This window comes from Cyprinus carpio, chromosome B7 (assembly GCF_018340385.1).
Source record: "Cyprinus carpio isolate SPL01 chromosome B7, ASM1834038v1, whole genome shotgun sequence".
NCBI lineage: Eukaryota > Metazoa > Chordata > Actinopteri > Cypriniformes > Cyprinidae > Cyprinus > Cyprinus carpio.
This window is the reverse complement of record NC_056603.1, coordinates 22,984,451-23,007,007: the sequence shown is the minus strand read 5'-3', so window position 1 is coordinate 23,007,007 and position 22,557 is coordinate 22,984,451. Positions and strand designations below refer to the sequence as shown.

Here is a 22,557-nt window from a genome sequence, read left to right as displayed (position 1 = left end):
GCAATTACACCGATGTACAGACACAAGACACAGGCGGAGCGTCTGTACGACTGGGGAAAGCTTAGCCTTCCCCTGACCGCGTGCATAATTTGTGTATATGACCACAGATGCTGTGGGATTCCAACTGCTGCTCCGGGTTAACGGGTCTCAGGTTCCCCTCACCAAATCCACACCTTAATTACTAGTGAGAAGGGAAAACGACGGCAGATCAGTGGCTAGCTACAACTTTATTTTATGTACTTTGTTTTGTGCGTGCGTTAAAAAATATAATTTGTGGATTAGTAGGCTACTACACTTGTTTAAAACATATGGTAAATCAAAGCTTATCCAAGTATGTTAAATGTTTCTTTTTTAAATTAGCACTACTTGGTTTTAAACAAGCAAGAATTTATTTATTTAATTAGATGATTTTTTAATTGTACCACTTGAGCGTATTTTTAAATAACTGGAATACTAAGACGATCTGGTTGTAAACGTTTTAAAGTCTATTAACTCTAAATTATGGAGTGGGACAAAAACACTCTTCCGACCCCTAGACTTGATAGTTTTTCTCAATGAGCGAATTATGCAATGACAGTCATTGGCTCGACGTTTCAAAGGAATTTCAGTTGGGTATTATCTACTATCTTACTTGCTTGTAAGTGAAGTGTAGGTGTGATGTATTTGTAGCCGAATATTTAGGTCTGTGTTTTGCCAGTGTGATCCTAATTATTCTCGACCTCCCTCGTTCCTCTTGCTTTACCTCAAACGAATGCGATTTCTCTCCAAGAACGTGTGTACTGCCAGCTGAGCGAAGGCACACTTACAAGCTTTTAATCTGTATTTTTTCTTTATACTGACATGTTAGAAACCACAGTTGATTGCAAAAATACTTAACCTTTTGTTTTGAACCTTTGTTTTGACAAACCCCTATAACTGACACCATGGTTTTACTCAGTAGCAGGTTCGCCCTCCGCCTGTGGTTAGCTAGATCATGTAATTAGGTCTGACAGTCTGTATGGCGGTCATTGTAGTGAATGCGTTTATCTGGACGGATGGTTTAGAGTTTGCGGGAACAGACAGCGCCGGGTTCACAGGACAGTGCTAGCTTTAGGTTGATTCAGTCGAACCTGCGGACTCTCAGGTGATTGGCTGGAGGTGGATGACATCATTGAAAGTCCGCTGCCTCAGCCGCGCGCTAAACTCCTGGAAAGAGATCAGAGGCGCTCGCGCAGATGGGAGCCACATTTGGCGGTTTGTAAACCGACTCGATCTAGAGAAACCCATTCGCTCGAGGTGTGTGTTTAGGTGAGCAGCCAGTCGCGATGGTCAGAGACTTAATGAGCTCCTCACCGCTGGCGAGAGCTGCGCGCGTAAAGAGCGCATGATGTGAAAAACAAAGTGCTCCCGCGCAACATGAGGACAAGCCTTCTACAAATCTTGAGGAAGAACTTGACAGAGTGAAGGAGGAAGGGTGGATTCTTTTTCTTTTTTCTTCTGTCTTGCTGAGCATTTTTAAAATCATGCAACATGAATGTAACTAACAGCACTGGAGCAGAGGGACTCGCGCCCTGGAACTTCAACGGTAAGTTCGAGTGAAAGCGGCAAGCTTAATACAGTTAGACAAGAAAGGGCTTCATTTGTCAACAGACATTTACAATGAATGTGTGCATTGTGTGAGTATACATACTGAGACCATGTCCAAAGTAACTCACGTTTGTGAATGTAGTGGTGTTATTCCAACAAATAACCCAGTTGTCCACGATGAATATGTTCAAGGTTTCTGTTATTGTCTAAGTAGTCTATGTAATTTTGTAGGTCCATTTACACCTTGTGTCAGAATGAGCTGGAAAAGCATGAACTAAGTATTAATGGTACTTACAAACACCAGCAACATGGCTAAACCTGTTTATCCCATTCACTATGTACCTTAAGGCAAAGCTTGGAAAAAATAGGAAAAAAATGTAGCACAAATTCTTAAATCTCGAGAAACATACATGTAAGGAAATTATTAGAGTTCAATCTGAAATATTTTGCTCAAATTATACATTACATGTTAAAATAGAACAAGATTTTGAAGTGGGGGGGGGGTTTGAAGAAACATGGATTGTCTGTGACTGCAGTCATGCCATGATGCTTTTGTTAATTCTAGATACAGTTAAAACACAATTAACATCAAACAACTTAAACACAATGTGTGTGTATGACTGTGTGTGACTGATGAGTGATTTTGTAGTGATTTTTGCTGGATGTCCTGATGCATTGGCTGAGGGTGGATTTTACAAGGGCTGATTGACATTTAGGTGAGATTACTGTTTATGTTTACATGTAGATTAGTGTAGGTTTTAGACAGAAAGGCATTTCTGGTCAATTCACTTTTGGTTTGGCTTCACTCTGTCTCTGCCACTCGGTTAACTGATCTATCAGAACCTGATTCTCAAGCCTCTGTGGTCTCTTTCTGTAGCTTGTGCTTTATGATTAACAAAGACCAGTGTTATACCCCCACCAAAACATTTACTTTGTATTTTCAATCAAATTGTGAAAAAAAAAAAATCTTAAAATCTTGCTCTCTTCCCCTCCCCCTCCCCTCCCCTCTCTCTGTGTCTGTCTCTCTCTCTCCCAATCAATCTATATACACATATAATGTATATTTGAACATGCAATGACTTTCTGTCTGTTCCACTTGTTCTGTTCTGGTTTTAAATAGATGAAATAGATGCAAAAGGGGGAAAGTAAACCCTTCTCAGTAATGCCTCACTTTCAATGAACCATCAAAAATCCCATATGCAGTAGAGAATGCACATTTATATTTGATCTAAATACTCTGTGCATTGGATCCAGTTCTCAAATTTGCCATGTAAGCTCATAAGAAGCAGAGTGCATATCACCACAAAGCAGACACGCATTCCCCCTCAGATAGTTGCACAGACTTCTCTCTCCAAACTGACATTAAAACAGAAAACATAGACATTTTGGGGCACTAAACATGGGAGAAGGAAACTAAAAGACTGAGCGTCAGTCACAGTTCTCTTGTAGAGCGTTTTAAAGGAATACAAATCTCTCATTTCCGTTCTCTTTGACTGACTCGATCACATTTCACTGCTGCGCATGACGACAGCTCTTTGATTCTGTGACCATGATTCTCACTGTGTGAACTGGTAAAGTACTAGAAGAATCCCCCAGAGTGAAAGTCTGATGTCTCTCTCTCTGTCGGGCTTTCTCACTCTTGCTCTCTTTGTCTCTGGCTGGGTGTTAACCCAGTTTCACAGAAGAAAGTGTGTCGCTATGCTGCTGTTTCACCCTGTTACACGCACACACAAACACTCTGAGAAAAAGTGAAATGCCTGGAGACACAGCCAGTTCTCTGTGGGATCTCAACAGGGAGAGAGAACACAGCTATAACAGCTGAAGCAGCAGGATTGACTTGTAGCTCTAAACAAAGCCCTGAGCTACCTGCCACTGGTCACCAACAGTTGCATCACCTGTGACACCTTTAGACTAAATATTTCATCAGACGCAGCACATTTTAGTTGTCAGTACAGTATATCATTACTGTGCAGACGACTTGAGTGGATAGTTATAAGATCATGTACAGCCTCTCATGGGACATTAAAACAGATTCTGATCCCAAATGGCGCCCTCTACTGTCAGCATGCACCAAATTGCTCTGAGGGAATATACAGTACAAAATCCTCAGATTATGAAACTGTGCATTTAAGCGCTGATAGTAATGACATTTTATTTATCATTACAACAAGGATTTCAACCAGTCACATCTTCTGAAACCATCTAAAATCTTGATTCTTGTATGTTTGGGGATCAGCTGTGACTGTAGCATGCCAAGAGTTCAGATTTGGTTGATTTAATATAATTGTTATGTATGTAATCTCCAGAGTTTTCATACATGTGGATTAATTTCTCATGGGAGTTGACTCAAATTGCTGTATTAATGGAGTTTATTGTATCTTTTAGCACCTTGGGAGAAAAGCAGTGCTGAACTTTGCACTTATCCATAATGAATACCACTGAATGCCCTGGAAGTCATCAGACACTGACACTGACAAATTTGTTTTCACCTACTGGAGAGGATAATGCTGATAACTGTGTGAGTTGTGGGCCGGTGTGTGTAAATAATTGCAAATGTTCTTTTCAAGCCGCTCACACAGGATGGCACAGTTTCCAGGAAACCATCACCCACATCGCCATCTCTCTCTGCCAATCAGAAACGTCTAGAATATTTCACTAGTTGTTTAAAACCTCCCATTAAAATGTGTTGTCAAGCCTGTGACTGATGTAAGGATGCCACATCACTTGTCACGATGCTTTTGATGTTTTGCTCATTTGTGTGCTGATCAGCTTAATCAGCACTGCTAAACTGTAGCACAGCAGGGCATTGTGCCTGATTTCGATCCAATATTCAGAGAATTAGCAGAGAATTAGAACTGTGTGCGTTTGTGTGTGTGGGAGAGAGAACGAGAGAGTCATTAGTTTGACAGTGGCCAGTATGGGGAATCTTATAACAAGCACATAGCAGAATCAAAGGAGGAGTCTGATGAACAGACCACAAAGCAGCCCACACACACTCCCACTGCGATGTCTGTCCGAATCTGCAGAGGCCTGTGCGCCGTCTGTGTATTTGTCTGTGTGTCCTGGTTGCCTTGTTAACAAACTCTTATTTTTTGATTGTCAAAGATGTTTTCCGTTGCTGTTCCCAATGAAAATTGGAAAAATGTCCTGTAAAGACAGGCTGCACCACACTAAAACACTAATTAAAAACTTTTTTGATGGTTATATGGAAGCTTTCAGCTTATTATTCATATGCTGACACATTGTTATAGATGTTTATGTTAATTAACAGATATTCATGTGTGATTTTTGATATACTGGTGGGGAAAAGTATATTTGGTAGCAGATGGCTTTATGTTTCGAGCTGCCAGCTGGTAACTGGAGGCTTTCTGCTTTTAATCCCAATAGAGTCACTAAATGAGCAGCATCCGTGTGTTTGTTGGTGTGCATGCATTTGTTTGTGCAGACAAGCGTGTGTGACTACATCCATAGTCAAATCCTCTGCAGCTGAGTTGACTCCATTCCTGTTCTTGTCATTCAATTAAATTTAAAAGTAGAAGTGTTTAGCCTTTATGAACATGTAAGGGTGTGCCAGGGTGTGTGTGTGTGTGTGAAGCAAAGAAGTGTTGGAGCAACAGCTGCTGTCTTCTGCATCCCAGTGCTTAGCACAGGAGACACACAGTGGAAAGAATGACAGCTTATATAAAAGTCTCGGTTTGTGACTCGCTTAGGAGACTCTGGAAACGTCTTTCACTGTATTTCTGACAAGATGTCACCGCCTCACTATACACTCAGCCAAACAGCCAAAATGCCTAGCATCAGTGACGAAAGAAGGTAGAGTCTCCAATGAACAATAACAGGCTTTTGAAGGTACTGACACAAACACTGTAAGGTGTGACAGAATACCTGGTGATCCTGGTTGTTTTGTTCTCTGTTTTTTCGAATACTTCTTAAAAAAGAGCAGTAATAATCTATAATTATTCATGGTTTTAAAGCACTTTTTATACTGTAACCGTATATGCAATATTACATAATGGCTATTTATGATTTATTATATTGTCAGTTTTGAATATATTTAGAAGGATTTGGTTTGTGTTTAAGATTTTTTTGTCAGACCAGCCACATGTATTTAATAACTGACTTGAACAAAAGACATCAAACAGAGCGAATGTGCTCGAAAGAGAGGGAGAGATAAGGGTCATCAATAAGCAGTTAATGTGCAGAATGTGTCCAGAGAGAGATATGAGTAGAGGTGAGGGCGGGTAAAAGTAGATGAATTATAATGATTATATAAGCCATGGAGCTCTGCTTCAGACTAATGGTGTTCAGTTAGAAATGAGCACTATTAATAACGTCTTAACACATCAGTGACATATCACTGCTCTCACAGTGACCTCTCTGGTGTCATTCTGTAGACACAGATTACTGTCCTCTTGGTAACTCTAGACCAGTTAGATGGGTATTGTTTTTCAAAGCTCTGTCAAGCAGGTCCCGTATCGACTCGCTTAGGACATTGAGCTGAGGAACACAGAATGGGGCAGAGGAATACATCTGTGCGGCGTTGGCATGGGGCTGTGATCAGGCTGTGGTGCTGAGAGCCAGCTGAGATCAGACCCCTCATATCTCACTGCTGCAGGCTGAGCACTGATCACCCTCTCTGCATCTGCATCCTGCCAACTCCACAGCATCAGTTCAGAACAAGATCCCATCACAAAAAAAGAGATGCCGCTCATACTTGCTTATTTGTGTATGTAATAATTGTTTAGCCATTTTGAGGCTGCATCATGCATTTATGGTAGTAAATCATGGTAGGTTATGTTAAACTATGAGATGTTGGTGTGGTTTAGTGTATCTTTGTTGTTGGCCTTTTAAAAAAAAAAATCCCAGATTGAATCCATGAACAAGCTTTCACAGTTCCTCACACAATATTTTATTATTGGACTGTAAGTGGATGTACGTTTGAGTGTCCGGTTTCAGTAGCGCACGCTGTCGGTGTCACGTATTCATCATGTAGTGAGATACGGGAATCATTGGTTAATTTAAGATCGACTGCCTGTCTCCGTTATGGATATTCAGTTCCGCCCATCGGATGCAAACTGCAAAAAAATGGCCCAGATAGAATCAGCTGCGGTTTGGAGGAGGAGGGTGGTGGCTTTGCTTGCCATCAGTTTCAATGAAGCTGCAAAGCGCCACTTTAGTGCAGGCTTTGCTGAGATTTTTGTCAGCATGTCGAAATGTTCCAGACTGTTTTTATCTCCTGACATGAGAGTCAGTGCCGTATTGTGCTGGTTCAAAGCTCAGCCACCCTCTCAGCACACAAATGTCACTCCATCCTCAAAGAGCTTTGACTCTCTGAATATTAACCTTCAGAAGAGGGGAAAACCCTCAAACAAAACAAACAAACATAAACATCGCCGGCTCTTTCAGGTGACGTTTCCGTGCAGCATTGAGAGGACAGTGTTTTATAAAGGTCTCCATGGGTGAAAAAAAAAAAAATCTTACACAGACCTACTGAAAGAAAGAAATATTGAATTTAAAGCACACACCAAGAAAATGCAGCCATCAGAGAGAGTGATTTGTCCTGACGTTGAATGTCTCATTATACATTCGCTTTGGCTGTGTCTCAGACTGTTTGTGTAAACTGATTTAATTTCTGAATGCTAGGCTTTCTACTGGTATTATTCTGTTTATGAATTCTGATTCCAACTGTGAGATTTTTAATGACAAAATGCCATATCAGATAAGAGGAAGCCAGGCAGAAAATTCATGCTTTCAACTGAAGCTGATCTTACAGAGATGTGGTGGAGCTTTTCGACTAGCCATTCATGCAGGACTTCTGTATGCGAGCGATCCTCGCACCCTGCCTTTGGTTCTGTGATGCATTCGTGTGATGTGTGCAAAAGAGCATGTGCATGTGTGTTGTGTGTGGAGTGATGAGATGAGATTCTGCCTTTTTTGACACATTGTGCTGCTGTTGTCTGAGAAATAGCTTCTGTCTGCCCTTTTACTGTACTGACAGTAGAACAGATAAGGATCAGCATTATTATGAATAACAAAAACTAAATTAATCAATTTTTGTTAAACATATTTACAGTTAACAGGCTCCAAATCCATGGTGTATTATAAAACCTTCTGCAGCACATCTGCATTACACAAGGAAAGGAGTAGATGGCAATAACACTTGAATTTGCTAAGATTTTTTTTCATTAAGTGATAATGATAAAGTGCATTAACTTTGGCAGCCTTAAAATACTCAAATTAAAATGAAAACTAAATAAACTGACATTAAAAAACTATGAACTAAACTAAAATAGAAATTAAAAAAAATTGTAACAAAATTTTATTTAATAATAATAATAATAAAGAATCAAATATACTAACCCTGGCTCTATAGCAGCGTGACACACTTAGTCAATCTTCAGCTGTTCTGCTTCTCTGGAGTAGTTTGGGGTTTGTGTATAGAGTCAAATTGTACAAGAAAGCTAAATAAAACAGTCCTGGAGAGGTTTCTCCCACAGTGATATCAGATGAATATTCTTGATTCATATTTAATGAGGCTTGGCACTTATCTTTCCGCTCTGCTCGAATCCACAGTTGAGTAATTGCTGATTCATATTTGATAAGGGGTAAAGAATCCTCTCCCCACACTGAATCACCTGCACCCGAGGGGGAAATACAGAGCCAGACCCAAACTATATCAACTTTCTAATCTCTGAAGTACCAATGGCCACAGTCTTTAAGAAGTGTGATCTGTTTTGGCATGAGCGAGGAGGAGAGAACGTGTGTCTGTTTGTCAGAAGCTTTCAAAAGGAATCGGATATGTGGTGTCTGGCCGGCCGGTGTGTGGCAGCGCTTTGATGCCTGCTGATGATCAGTCCGGTGGTTTTAAGAGAGAATAAAGATAAAGAGAGGGGCTGGGTCGGTGTCCTTCCTCTGGTGGCAAACTGATTTCAGATCGAATAGAATGAGTCTTTACTCATCAAGAGTAGTTTAAAGCATTTAATAATTTAGGGAGGCAGACTTCGCAAGTCTTTAGCTGTTTATTCATGGTGATGGGTTGTAGTTTCTCTGGTTATCCAGAAGATGGCAACCTTCAAAAGATATGGCAGAAACAACTCTCTAGAAATTGAAAAGGGCAGTGGTAAAGATAGTCAAACACTTAAAGAAATTTGCGTTCATTGCTTTACTGTATTTTGGGCATTTAGTGAGTCACTTTAAACAGTTTTTTGCACATTAGATTAATACTTTCAGTATGAACAGAACAGCTTCTCAGTATACATGAAGGTTATGGTGATAGATGATTCATGACCTGAAAGCAAAACCTTCTCACATTTGTGCATTCAAAAGAATTGCTATGTTTTTTATGTATGTTTTTTACTTACCTTTTTCTTGCCTGTAGTAGTTTAGCATGCAGCATGCATCATGACGAAACCTGTAGAAATGCAACCCACGTTCACATTCACAATGGCATGCCAAACCCCTCAAAATTTTATAAAAACTTACTTGAATATCTGTGATAAAGAAGCAATATAAATATTCATTTTATGGACTGAGTGCAAATGAGTGTACTGAGGTGTGCTTTCATAGGCTTGAGATGATTATTTTTTCTCAGCAGGTTCTCAGGGTTCCATGTCAAATAATTGTCTTTAATTGTTCCTGAGCAGCTCAGATCATTAGGAAGCCCAGAGGGTCAGTTGAATTTAACGACGGGGCAGCTTTGCATCCTTTGATTGGATAATGTTGTAAGGAGTCAAGCTTGTGTATCTGAATAAAACATGAGCATGTTATTAATCATGAGGATTTAATTCATCTTCTCGTCACCTGAGACTGCTCAGCCTAACGCCTGAATGCTTTCACACTGTCAGATCTCAACACAAAGGTGTAGCTCAGTAATTATTTGGTAAGATTTTAGAATAAGCTTCAATTAGTTCATTAGGTGTCATGAACTAACAATGAACAACAATTTTTACCCCATGTATTAATCTGGGTTAATGTTATTTTATAAATATATCAATTAATGTTTGCACAAAACACACACATTAAAATACACAAAACAAAAAACTAAAAAAGGTATAAAAAAAAAAAAATAATACAACATTCATAAAACAATTATAAAAAACAATATGTTTTTATGTTTTTAATATATGTTTGTTTACATACAATGTTTATTTCATTAACTAATTTTAATGAATTGAACCTTATTGTTACCAAATATTTCATAATAAATTACGGAAAACATTTGGTTTGTATTTAACATAACACTGAACAAAACTCATTTTGCATAAATTAACATAAAAAATAAATACCACATATAAAATTACGTTGTTTTTTGACCCTAATGACCATTCTTTGGTCAGATGTTAGTGGCAGTGGTAAGATGATGGATGATGGATTTTACACCGTTTTATATTAATCAAAGCATTTTAGTACTCTGTATGAATTATTCAAAGACTGTCACTTGAATTCAGCAGAACACCGTTACACCAGACACTGTTCAAGAAGAAGAAATGTTTGGATTAATGTTTGATTCCAGGCTCCACAATCCTGCAAACTGTAAAGGGCTGTGTGATTCATGATAACTGTAACAGCTCTAAGTGATTTCAGAGCTGCTGAATTACTTCTTGCCAGCTGGGTCACATTCTACCAAACAAATGTACAATAGTACCCCAAAGGATTTTCCTCACTGATTTATTTCTTTCCATATGGGCACGATTACAGAAGTCATGGAGAACTGGGTCTCTTCCTTTTAATATAAACAGCATATTTATATTTCAGGATGCAAATGAATCCTCTGCAGTAGTACTGTATGCATCATAATGAATGTCATGCTGTTCCCTCATATGCAAACACTGCCTATATTTTTATCAGTCTATGATTAGTTTAAAGGATTGCATCCACGCAGTCTCAAATCATTTATTTATCTGTTGTGTGTTTATTTTAGGCTCGTTGAGCAATGTATCCAGTGATGCCAACTTCAGTTGTGACAGCAGCAGCACCAATGGCTCATGTGCAGCGGCTGAAGCAGATGGCGACAGCTCCTACAAGACGGTGGAGATGGTCTTCATCGCACTGGTCACAGGATCCCTCAGTTTTGTCACCGTTGTGGGCAACATTCTCGTAATGCTCTCAATAAAGGTCAATCGACATCTCCAGACCGTCAACAACTACTTTCTCTTCAGCCTGGCCTGTGCAGATCTCATCATCGGTGTGTTCTCCATGAACCTTTACACCGTCTACATCATCAAGGGCTACTGGCCGCTCGGCCCTGTTGTGTGTGACCTGTGGCTCGCGCTGGATTACGTGGTCAGCAACGCTTCTGTCATGAACCTGTTAATCATCAGCTTCGACCGATACTTCTGTGTGACCAAACCCCTGAGTTATCCCACACGCAGAACCACCAAGATGGCTGGCCTCATGATCGCCTCCGCTTGGATCCTGTCTTTCATCCTGTGGGCTCCCGCTATCCTCTTCTGGCAGTTCATCGTCGGAGAACGGACCGTAGCACCTGGCGAATGTTACATCCAGTTCCTTTCCAACCCCGCGGTCACGTTCGGCACGGCCATCGCTGCGTTCTACCTGCCAGTGGTCATCATGACGGTGCTTTATGTGCACATCTCTCTGGCCAGCCGCAGCCGTGTGTCCAAGCAGCCTGAGGCCAAGAAGGAGAAGAAAGGTCCAAAGTCTAGTGGTCTGCTCAAGAGTCACCTCTTGAAGCAGAACAACAACAACCAGTCTCCTCCTAAGCCCAGCCTGGATACCTGTTCTACGGTGGACACCATGAAGAACGGCAAACTAGACGAGTCTGTGGTGTCCGCTAAAGCTGACTCCTGCGTGCAGCCGGAGGAGAAGGAGAGCTCGAATGAATCCAGCACTGCCAGCATAGCTCCTAAAGAGCCTAAAGAACGAGCGAACAGTGAGGTGACTTCAGAGGCCGGTCTGACACCCGTTCCGGCAGCCGCCACTAAAGTCAACCCTCAATCCAAATGGTCCAAGATCAAGATAGTCACCAAACAAGCAGGAGACGAGTGCATCACAGCCATTGAGATCGTCCCACCGAACAGTACCGGCGAGAGGCGCTCCATCCCTGTGAACCGTCCCCGCACAGTGGCGCGCAAGTTTGCCAGCATCGCCCGCAGCCAGGTGAAGAGGAAAAGGCAGATGGCAGCACGAGAGAAGAAAGTGACAAAGACAATCTTCGCCATCCTGCTGGCCTTTATTATCACATGGACGCCATACAATGTGATGGTTTTAATCAGCACGTTCTGCCAGTCGTGTGTTCCAGACACGGTCTGGGCCATTGGCTACTGGCTCTGCTACGTCAATAGCACCATCAACCCGGCTTGCTATGCACTCTGTAACGCCACCTTCAAAAAGACCTTCAAAAACCTGCTCATGTGCCAGTATAAGAACATCGGCACCAGATGAACTAAGGGAAGAAGCAGGCAGCAGAGATGGAGGGTATGATATGGAAGGTACAATGGCTGTCCCGGCTCTTCTGGCCCTGATACCTTTGAAACTTTGGAAGGCACTGTGCAGTACATTGTGAGGCTTCATAGTCCCACAATGCTGAAACAGTGTGTCATAACCAAAAGTTTATGTTTAAAGGAATCAGTGTTTACAAGAGGATGATGGAGCAATGGACGAGAGGCTGAATCACTGAAGAAAGCAAGCTGAGGTCATGGAGCAAATGACTTTTCCAGTAATCTGATCATTGCTGGACTGCTAGGACCACTGGAATTTTGCACTACAGTAATGTGAAGATCAAGCCTATGACATTGCTTTAGAGAGGACAGTCATGGCTCATTATTCACAAAAGTGAAGAGAGAGAAACGCAGCAAATATAAACCAAAAGAGACTTGATGAATTACAGGATTTTATTGATTCACTTAAATTCCCAGTATAGCACAAATGGTATCAGTCAAGTCCTTTTGGTTAGTATTAACACTGTTTCTGACCAAGACTTCTGTGACAAGATGCAGATTCGTCATACAGAGGTGAAGAAAATGTGATTGGAGAACATATCACAACCAGAACCGATAACATATGGAAAAGATTCCTGTTTGACTGTCCCAGAAAGCGTGGTTCTCCCGAGTGAGATTCAGTTTCCTATACCTGCACCGTCCACTTTCCAAATGAGGGAAGTCATAAGATTGAATCTGCTTGCTGACCACAACAGCTGTGTAGTCCATTACATTCAGAACCACAAATTCAGGGCATGTGGTTCAGCTTGGGAGAAGTTAGTCATCATTATCCTCTTAGCGTGATCCTCTTGGGGTTCTGGAATAGGTCAAAATTCAAAAGGATCTCCTCAATGGATTGGGATAGGCATTATAGACTTTAAATGGGATGAGACACTCTATACTGAGCTGAGAAATGTCAAATGTCACTGTAAAGGTTTGATCTTGCAGAGGTGTGTAAATATGTTTAGTTATGATGAATATATGCCCTTGAAAGTATTATTTCTTCCCTGCATTCGATGTCTGGATGTTTGTGTTCCTCTTGTATTTAGTTGGTGATCTTCATGTGATTTTAAATATATTAAATGTATTGTTGTCTGTATCCAAAACTGTTGAAAACATTTATAATTTGTGATATACTTGAACAAAAAAAAAAACACAGAAGACTAGTACAATTATTTAACCTGTTTATAAGATTTTTGATTTCAAGCATTTAATTTAAATCAGGGCACAAAGGACTTACGTAAATTTGAGAAATGGAAAATTGGTTTTATTTCCCCCTGTAAAACACGATGTTGATTTAGTAGATACCCACTTCATAATATCGTTTTCTCATGGTGCAGTATAATTTCGCCTAGTTTGTATTTAAATACACAGTTTGTAACTGATGAAACTGCAGTATGTAAACCAGAAGGAATGATCTTAGTTTAACAGTTTGTTTGAGAACATGTGGTCAGAATTAGCACAGAGGGGGAAATGTGTTGATGTTATAAGGCTCATGTTGTTACATTATTCACAAGCTGCCAGTTTCAGCAATTACAGACTTTAAAGCATTAAACCAAAGAGTTTGTGGCGCTCTGGTCTGTTATTAGGCCTGGTCTGCAAGAGAGTGTATTCATTCATTAGCATAATTTTAAGATGCAGAGACTTGCCTCTCCATTGTCTTGGGTTTGGTTTCATGTTTCTACCTCATATACATATAAGATTTCCATTCATAGCGTCTGTATCTACAAACCAGCCCTGAATCTCTTTTTAATGAGCAGTAAAGACAGATTGACTATAATGCCATTAAAAAAAGAAATTAAAACCAGATTTCCATTTTTCTGAATGTTTTAAACTTACCAATTGCTTTGGTCTTCTTCTGATACATGAACTGTGTTGAAGTAGGCTGTCCACTACAAATCTATAAAAAGTATCCCCAACTGTTATGCAAACTCTTAAGAAGGCTTCACATTGGAATATCATTATCTCTAAGAGAGTTATGAAACTATAACTCCTTTTTTAACGGTACTAAAGAAATTCAATCATGCAATCCGATCGGTTACTAAATATTGTTCTTCTGCAATTCTGAAAATAGTAAAGGTCAAACCTTTGAATCTATTAGATGAACAATACAGCAAAATGACTTTGCCCATCATGCTCTCTTTCCTTCGTCCACTTCAAATGTTTATAAGATGTAAATTATTATAGGGATTAATAAATACATCCCCCATTTAACTGTAACTGCTGAAGGGCAAAGTCAATGTTTATTACCCCAGTGAAGCTGACGAAATGAACACACTGTAATTATTGACTTATCTACCACTGTCCTTAAAGAGCCAGTGTACATTAGAGTGTATGCTTCTTTTTCTATTTCATAAAGCTTAATAAAGATCTTAAGCGCACTGACCAGGAGGAGAGAATGCTTATTCTTTACATATTCATAATCCCACATATTGGTTTGCATAATGAGAAACTTGGAGGGCTCAAGTATCTTTAATAATGAACTGTCATCACTCATTTACCTTTAGTCAACATTACATCTAACACATACCACTCAGTAACAAAACATTACTGTCTTTCTTAAATGCTTATAAAACAGGTTTGCACAAGAGGGAACGGTCTCCTCTCCGTGCAGTTTAATGCTGGTAACCCTCTGTCGCCCTTAGGTCTGTTAGTAACAGTCAAGTCAAAAGGAAAAGAAACAGTATTGGGATATTTTCGCTTTTACATAAACCACACCTTTTGTAGAAAAAGAGAAATCATTTATTTCAAACAACACTCCTCAGTTTTATATTTTAGGATACAAAAAAAAAAAGAGAAGGGTGACTTATCCAAACACTACTTGTATACCCCACTAGTAATATAATCCTGTAAATTACACAATTTTACAAAACCAAATTAAAACAGTAAGTAAAACAGTAATAAAATAGATGTGTCTGATTGAGTTCTACTGATTGTTGTCCTTTAGCAAATGAGAGGCCTGAGGCTTACACAGCTGATAGATAGTAGAGACAGAAAGAGAGAGAGAGATCTGTGCTGGAGAGAAACATCAGAGGAATGGGTCAACTACAGGGCACCACACGCTAAACAACGGCATTTTATTCTCCCCTCCCCCCACACATCAAAGAGTCACGTAACGTGTCAAATACTCAGCTGGTTCTCTGTCATAGTCTTCTAAAGCTGTGTTTGTGGCTGTAGTGCGAAGAACACTGAGTATAGAGATAGAAAAGGCTGTGTTTGGATGACAGATGATCACGGGGTGTTTGCTCCTCTGGATCTCTTGCTTCCTTTAGTTCCCTTTCCCCTTGCCTTTCTTTCCTGTGGAGAGATTGACACAAAATCTCATTATTCAGATCCAGCGGTAAACCCAAGCCTCTTGACAACGCCTCCCTGTCTCATGCTGGTTAGGCAATGCATATGCTCTAAGAAAATAATGCTAAAGTATTATTGCTTGAATCCACATTCAGATAAGCATATTAACCACAAACATACGATTTGAAAGGACTGACTTAGACATCTGCCTCTTATGTATGAGCAGAGGTTCATTATTGATTCCAGAATCCCACTCAGACACCCACCACGGCCAACAGGCCAAGATTACACAACCAGAGCAGATAACACACATTACTGTTTCCATTCAGCCAAACCAAACTAAACTACTGCTTACAATGTAACACCTGTTGAGTTGTGTGTTTGAGGAAGCTCTTATTAAAAACCTTAAATGTGTCAGTTTTGGGTTTGGTGTTGAAGGTGTACCTTTGGATTTGTTTTTGACCTTGGTGGTGCAGGGTTTGGACACAGAGATGGTTTGCTGACAGTCGACGCTGAAGAGAGCCTTTACCAGAGTGCCAGTGCGGCTCTTTGTGCTTGTGGCTGCTTCACACCCGCCCCAGTTACCAAACTTATACTTGCAGTCGGCTGCATGAAAGGAGTTACAATTCAGTATGTAAGATGATATGAAATGCACAGAACAAACAGTAAAACACAGCAGCACAAAAGCACTAAATATAAAAATTTTATTCCAGAAATAAAAGTGATGGTTAAATATAAAAAGAAACTGAGAATTTCAGCTGATTGACCAGTTGCACTCACCTCCGAAGCTTTTCTTCCAGTTGCAGGGCACTCGGCATTTGACTTTCTTGGTCTGCTCATTGCAGGTGCCTTCCCTCATGCCTACTCCACAGTCTCCTTTATTGGCCACACAACTGCCAAAGCGCCATTCCGCACAGTCCGAACCATCCTTACCTCCTTTATTCTTCTCTGTCACATGACACACATGCAGCATTATTTAATTTCTCCCCTTCAGCCAAGTATCACAGAAACTCATGCAAAATTGCTTAGGTTAAAAAGCAGTACATTTTTAGTGATATGTCAGTATTTGCTTAAAGGTATAGTTCACCCAAAACCGAAAATATATTTTGAAGAATGCTGGTAACCAAATGGTAGCTGGTAGCTACTGGCTTCCATATTCCATACTATGGAAATCAACGGATTAAAATCACTGGATGAAATCACAGTCATAAGCTAAAAATTAGAGTCTGCGCCCATCATACACTATATGCAATTTTCTATAAAATGCCCAAAAATTGTAGATTGGCTCAGACTAGCGCTGACTTTTCCATACTGCAAACTGAAGCAAAATCTGTTCAAAAGAAGTGTATTCCAGCCTTCAGATTCAAAGTGAGAGATCACAGGATATAATTCTAAATGAGAGCTGAACTAATGGAAGAAATGAAAGAGGGGAGAGATGGTCTCTTGCAATATTTTATACCTTTCTTGTTTTTCCCAGCCTCTGTGGTCACAATCATTAAGGCCACCAGCATCACGATGAGGGTGGAAAACAGGCCACGCATTCTGAAAAACACAGAATTATCAGCTGTTGCAGAGCAAAATTGGAATTTCTGTTAGAAATACTGTTATCAAAGGGCATGACAGTAATCGAGCCATCTAAATTAAATTTTCTAGTATGTATTTTTAATTACATTTTCTTTTAGGGTGACTTCTAACATCTTGTCCAGGGACTACAGATGAAAAATAGCCTTTGGTTAATTCTGGTACATTTACAGGAATGTTTTATTAATGTACAATGTCCTTGTCAACTAAATAAATAAAATAAAAAAAAATAAAAAACTCTGATGAGGCATTACTTCACCCTTTTAATATTTCAAATTTCCAATTAGAGATGAATGAATGGAGCTGATAAGGGTGATCATTCAGAATGATTAATTAGAGCTTCACTGACTGAATTCAACAGACTGGCATTAAAATGTCGCAGACTTGGCTCGTGCAAACACAAAAGGTCATAATGCTGAAGGACTGCATGATTCTCTGCGATCACTGCCACCAGATTATAATGTAACAACAGCGCTTACATTCCTCCAGCCGCCCACAGAAATGGCACACAAACACATAACACAGAAGTATGATGTAACAGCTACTGAAATGGGAGAATACATGGTGAATTATGATAATATGACGTTCTTGGCACCGAAAGCACCGCCACTGTACAAGCTTGTTGCTTTGAATCAGGAAACATAAACATCCAAAACAACCCTGACTAACATCCATTCAGACTCAAAAGAAAGAGACTGGACGTGTGTCTTTGAACGTGTCCTTCTGTCCTGAGACTCACAGTCCTCACATCTGCGTTTTCTCTCTGTCTCTGCTCAGCTGTGTATAAATGGTGTAAACTAATAAATCTCTTTTGCTCTTCTGCTTCCCAACATGTCAGCATTAAAAACTGAAAAAACCCCAAGACCCCACAGCGCTGACGACGGTGGGACATTTATTTCCATTAACACCGTGAATGGTACACGCAATTTTTTTTTTTTTTTTTTTTTCAATCTCACATTTATTTGCCTGGATCATCTCAAGCGAGGGTTTCTCCATGTACACAGATCTGCTTATATGGGTTTTGTGTTTGTGGCTCTGGCTGCGTGAGCACGCTCTTTAGCCTCTGCTTGTGATCTCCATGGCGATGATTTGCCCGCGTGCTGTGAGATAGTAGGAGCGTATTGTCTGAAGAGAATGGAATCATCGCTGCAGGACGCCATTCTTCCGGAACGCTCCGTGGAAATGAAGGCAAGACGACTGAAGCAGCAGCTCACGCAGAGACGTACACTCACATATGGACCCACACAGATTACAGAATGCACATTCACACATCAGCCAGCTTCCCACAGACACATTTACTAACAACTCAGCACCATTGTCAGTGTGGGATTGACTTTTTTGTCAATAAGACGACCTGGTTCAGAGTTCTGTTACCAGGAAAAGCAATTAACGGTAACAAAAGCTGATCTCCTGTTGAAAGAGAGGACGGTCTCTGTAAGACGCAAGACTCAAAGCAGCCAGAATTAGCCAGACTGATGAAAAGCAGTATTGTACCGTCTTTGAGGATAATTAAGCATCTATTAGGTCCAAACAAGTCTCTCGTTTTGACTATACCACTTTCCAGTCACTGCGGTCGAAGTGTCCATCCATCTAATCATTTGCTCAATCCCGTTGGCTGTTTTGCTCCGGAGGGCCCATCGGATCACATGTTTTCTAGCTGCCCTTGTTCCCGTCACGGTTGAGTGAAATATTCTGAACTCTCGCTATCTCTCAGCCGTAACTTCCAACTCAAGCTCCTGTCCCAGCACAAACACCGTCCTTCATCATCACTCAGGCACCAGACCTTTACAGGCCACCATAACCAGAGGCAGTAAAAATGCTTTCTACCTCTGTTTTGTTTCCCTCCATCTCTCACTCTCAGACACTAAATGCTCTTCTAAAGCCGTTTATAAAATATTCTGTTGACCCAGTAAATCCTGCAACTCCCTCCAAACAGTAATTAAGTTTCAGCCGCTCAGCGGAGCGTGACTAACCTTTCTCAGAGAAACACAAATCTTGAGCACCCCAACCCCCATTTTCCTGGCCCAAAAATGTCTTCACCCCCTCTCCGGGTCCAAAACATTCCTCTCCTCCTCACCTTTTTTCTCTGACTGACCGAAATCTCTCATCAGGCAGTCTTCTTTTTGGGATATGTGTGTGTGAATGATGGGGAGGGGGTGTTCCAGACATCCTAACGAGGCTGTTCTGACCTGCTGGGTCCACACACACACACACATCTCACACACTCTGAGGGTAGAAAGCCCTTTAAAAGCCCCATTTCTCTCACAGAAACACATGCTCTTTGAGGGCCTTACTCACTCATCATACGCCATGGGGCTTCCATTATCTCAAGCGCAGAGGAATGCAGGACTGCTGGACACACACAGTTTCTCTTCTCTCCCCTCCTCTGGTCCTCTCTCCTCCCCTCACATCTTTACAGAGTGTTCCAGCACCCAACGCTCGAGTGTGCGAGTCCCTCGCCGCGCAACCAGCTGGACTTCAAACTCATTTCCATAGCAGAGAAAACAACACAAAGCTCTGACCCACTTCACTCATAGTCAGACATATGGCACAGTTTCACGCTTATCAGTGCCACTTTTCAATTACAGATTTACATTTGGAGTCTTTCCTTTCAGTAACTCTTAAACTCTATTACAAGTGCTGCGTTTTTCTGTAAAGACTATATTAAACAGAGGTCTGAGGCAAAGAAGGCCCTTAAGGCTGAGCTGGTACTGTGTGTTAGTCTTGAGACACAGTACAGAGGGAGTTCAAGTCAGCACTGGCTTTATCAGTCATCTAAACCACAGAGAGACAGAATGATAAACAGACACGGGGGAGGAGGGAGACGTCTGGAGACATTGTCCAAACCAAAAACAGCTGTTTAAGTTCACTTCAGCACAAGATTTACTCAAACACAGTTCTGAGGCTAGCAGTCATAAATCATGGCGAGCCTCCCATCATTCTTTCTGATGGGCGTGTGCAGCTGGGTGATGAACACACACACACACACACACACAAACACAGGCTGTGACAAGTCCGGTGCTGTGAAGCATTAGGTAAGTGTTACACCAAATGCTTTCTGACAGAAACTGACCAGCATAGCACTGGAGGCCTGTGAATCTGAGGGTTCAGAGTTAGTGAAGCACACACACAAAAATGAACATGTAACTATATCTGTGCTCCTTAAAGAGAAATCAGTGTCTGAGACATGTTATATACACACTCTGAGGACATACACTCAGATATCCAGAAGCGGAGTTAAAAGCATATCTTTACTATGCAGAGTGCAAGAAAGCTTTGTAATATCGCTCTGAAACACACTCTATTTCTCCTCTGTAGTGATGTGAAATAAACCCCTAAATGAATATGAATCTCGCTTGGCTAACAAAACATGAGTGGTATCTTATATAAATAATAACTATAATATGCAATTGTGCTCACTGACCATAATTATTCACATGAACTGGTTAACATTCATGAGATCAGTTTTCTTCTCTCTCTCACTTACTGTCTGTTTTATTTTTCGGTCTCTCTCTCTGCTATATGCTCACACCAAAACAGGGCAGAGGACAAAAGGTTGAATGTTTACAACTTTGCTGAAGTGCTGTGAAGTAGCATAGCTCCAAATATGTAATCCCTTCAATAAAAGTGCATTTTCTGCACTTTCTTATTCCCACTCTGGGATGAAAAGGCCCTGAAAGTGTCTAAAGAAAGCGAAATGAAAGTGAGTGTGTGTGTGGGGGGGGGGTCAGAATTCAGGTCAGGTGAAAGGGGTCTCTGAAAGAGCATGAGAAGAAAAGATGGAACGCGGTCCTCTTCCTTTCTGCCCTGCACCCTTTGACCGTACTCACTTTAATCACTCTATCCAAGAGGAGAGAGAGGGAGTGAATGAAGCCAAGAGCATTAAATGCGCAATGATCCCTAATGCGCACACACACACACACACACACACACACACACACACACACACACACACAAGATTTGTGCAAGAGAACTGAATTATGGTGATTCTCCATTTAAGGCATTAGCTGACACACACACACACACACACACACACACACACACACACACACTTTTCATATGCATTTCATTTCATAAATACACTATTTACATTTTAGTCAGGCTGAAATAAGCCAATGTCAAAAGTACATAGAATAATACTTAACACTTAAGACACTGACAAGCATCTGTGCAATACTATTGGTTAGTGTAGACCACCACCTGCTTTGTGTAAAAACTTTTTTGCAAAGACAGCCACAACAAGCTGCCTATCCACAAAGCAACTGGGCACACTGTGAGTGAGAGGGGAGGCGAACCAGAACATGCCTAATGATGCCCAAAAATGCATTTTTTAAACCCTGATCACAGGTTCTGCGACAGCCTTTAATACTAATACTATAATACTTTACTTTATGGACAGTAAATGTAATCAATATAATTAAGTCTCAAATTGTGGTAGAAAAATCTTACATTTGTCCACTAGCAATTCAAGTAGTTTAGAAATGTACTATTTCTACCTAAACTGTGTAATTTAATGTCAAGCAGTGGTTTCACATTATCTGAGGTTTTATATTTTGTACATTCATGTATTATGGAAATCAATTGTCATATACTGATGGTCTCTTACTACTCGTCCTGTGCACAAACCGTTTCCTGCGTTGCAAAAAAGCAACAGCTCGCGGCACAAACATAGTCTAAATGTTTGCGCACCTCAGAGAGTCTAGCATCTTCATTTATGGATAATAAAACCTCTTAGACCAAATCACATAATTCCATTGAATTCATATCGGATGTTTATCCAAACGCTCTAATTTAAAAGTTTAACAGTCCTCAGAAAAAACAGCTTTTATGTTGTCCGCAATTTGTTCGTGTCTAAATATTCTAAATATATCGCGTGAAAAAAAAATCTACATGTTCACTTTTTCGCTTTATAACTTCCCAATGGCACTTTTTAAAAAGTTTAACGGAGTAAATCAAACAGAAAACCCATAAGTGGTCATATAACAACTGTTGATGTGAAAAGAGCAACGTGAACTCACTTGTTTTCTGTTGAAAGTTTCCACACTGAAAAACTCAAATGTCTTGCTGAAGTTTCGTGTGTGAACTCTTCTCCAGCATCCGCCTTTATGCGTCGCTCCGACTCTTTGTTTCCCCCCAAACTAATTTAATCTGCTTCTCTCCCCCTGAGCCCCATTTAAATGAACCTCGCCGTGACGTCCCTGCCCACGTCAGCCGCGGTCAATAGACCTACTGTAAGTCAACCTAAAAATGTAATAATAATTATATAATAAGAATAATATAGATAAAAAATAGCAGTTCAGTATACAGTACATTACTATAAATGTTTATAATGAAAAGACTTAAAAAAAGAGTAATAATAATAATAATAATAAAAAGTTAAAATGCTACAAAATCTACTGTGAAAGCAAGACCATCCAGCTATTAACTGATAACAGAGATGGATGTGTTCGCAAACACTTTTGGCAGTTGCTTAGGACAGAAACCCAATAAGAGTAAATCAAATGATCAAAACACCTAAAAGACAAATAGTACAGAGAGAAAACAAAATGACTTCTATGTCAACAGAGGATATAAAACAATGTATCTGACTAACATGATCAGTGCTGAACTATATGACTATTTACAAATTCAGCATAGAGACAAGTAGATACTTGTATCCTTGTAGGAACCTGGCTACCAA

The 22,557-nt window shown here is 40.4% G+C and overlaps 2 protein-coding genes and 1 long non-coding RNA gene across 3 annotated transcripts; 1 reads left to right on the top strand and 2 right to left on the bottom strand.

The window, feature by feature from the left end:
- The first annotated feature begins 728 nt into the window (after positions 1-728).
- On the top strand, positions 729-14,391 carry chrm4a (cholinergic receptor, muscarinic 4a). Its single transcript, XM_019084158.2, has 2 exons — positions 729-1,564; positions 10,487-14,391. Exons 1-2 carry the CDS (start codon positions 1,510-1,512, stop codon positions 11,968-11,970), a joined length of 1,539 nt encoding a protein of 512 aa, XP_018939703.1. The 5' UTR covers positions 729-1,509; the 3' UTR covers positions 11,971-14,391.
- On the bottom strand, positions 7,934-9,515 carry LOC122137981. The gene is made up of 3 exons (XR_006155201.1): positions 9,049-9,515; positions 8,928-8,977; positions 7,934-8,636 (listed from the first exon to the last, which is right to left on the bottom strand). It is a non-coding gene; the product is annotated as an uncharacterized LOC122137981 (long non-coding RNA).
- A 338-nt stretch (positions 14,392-14,729) lies between the features above and the next one.
- Positions 14,730-22,052, bottom strand: LOC109067155 (midkine-A-like). Its single transcript, XM_019084159.2, has 5 exons — positions 21,896-22,052; positions 16,756-16,838; positions 16,077-16,244; positions 15,741-15,902; positions 14,730-15,302 (listed from the first exon to the last, which is right to left on the bottom strand). The coding sequence occupies exons 2-5, from the start codon at positions 16,835-16,837 to the stop codon at positions 15,274-15,276; spliced, it is 441 nt and encodes a 146-aa protein (XP_018939704.1). The 5' UTR covers position 16,838; positions 21,896-22,052; the 3' UTR covers positions 14,730-15,273.
- Between the last annotated feature and the right edge of the window lie 505 nt (positions 22,053-22,557).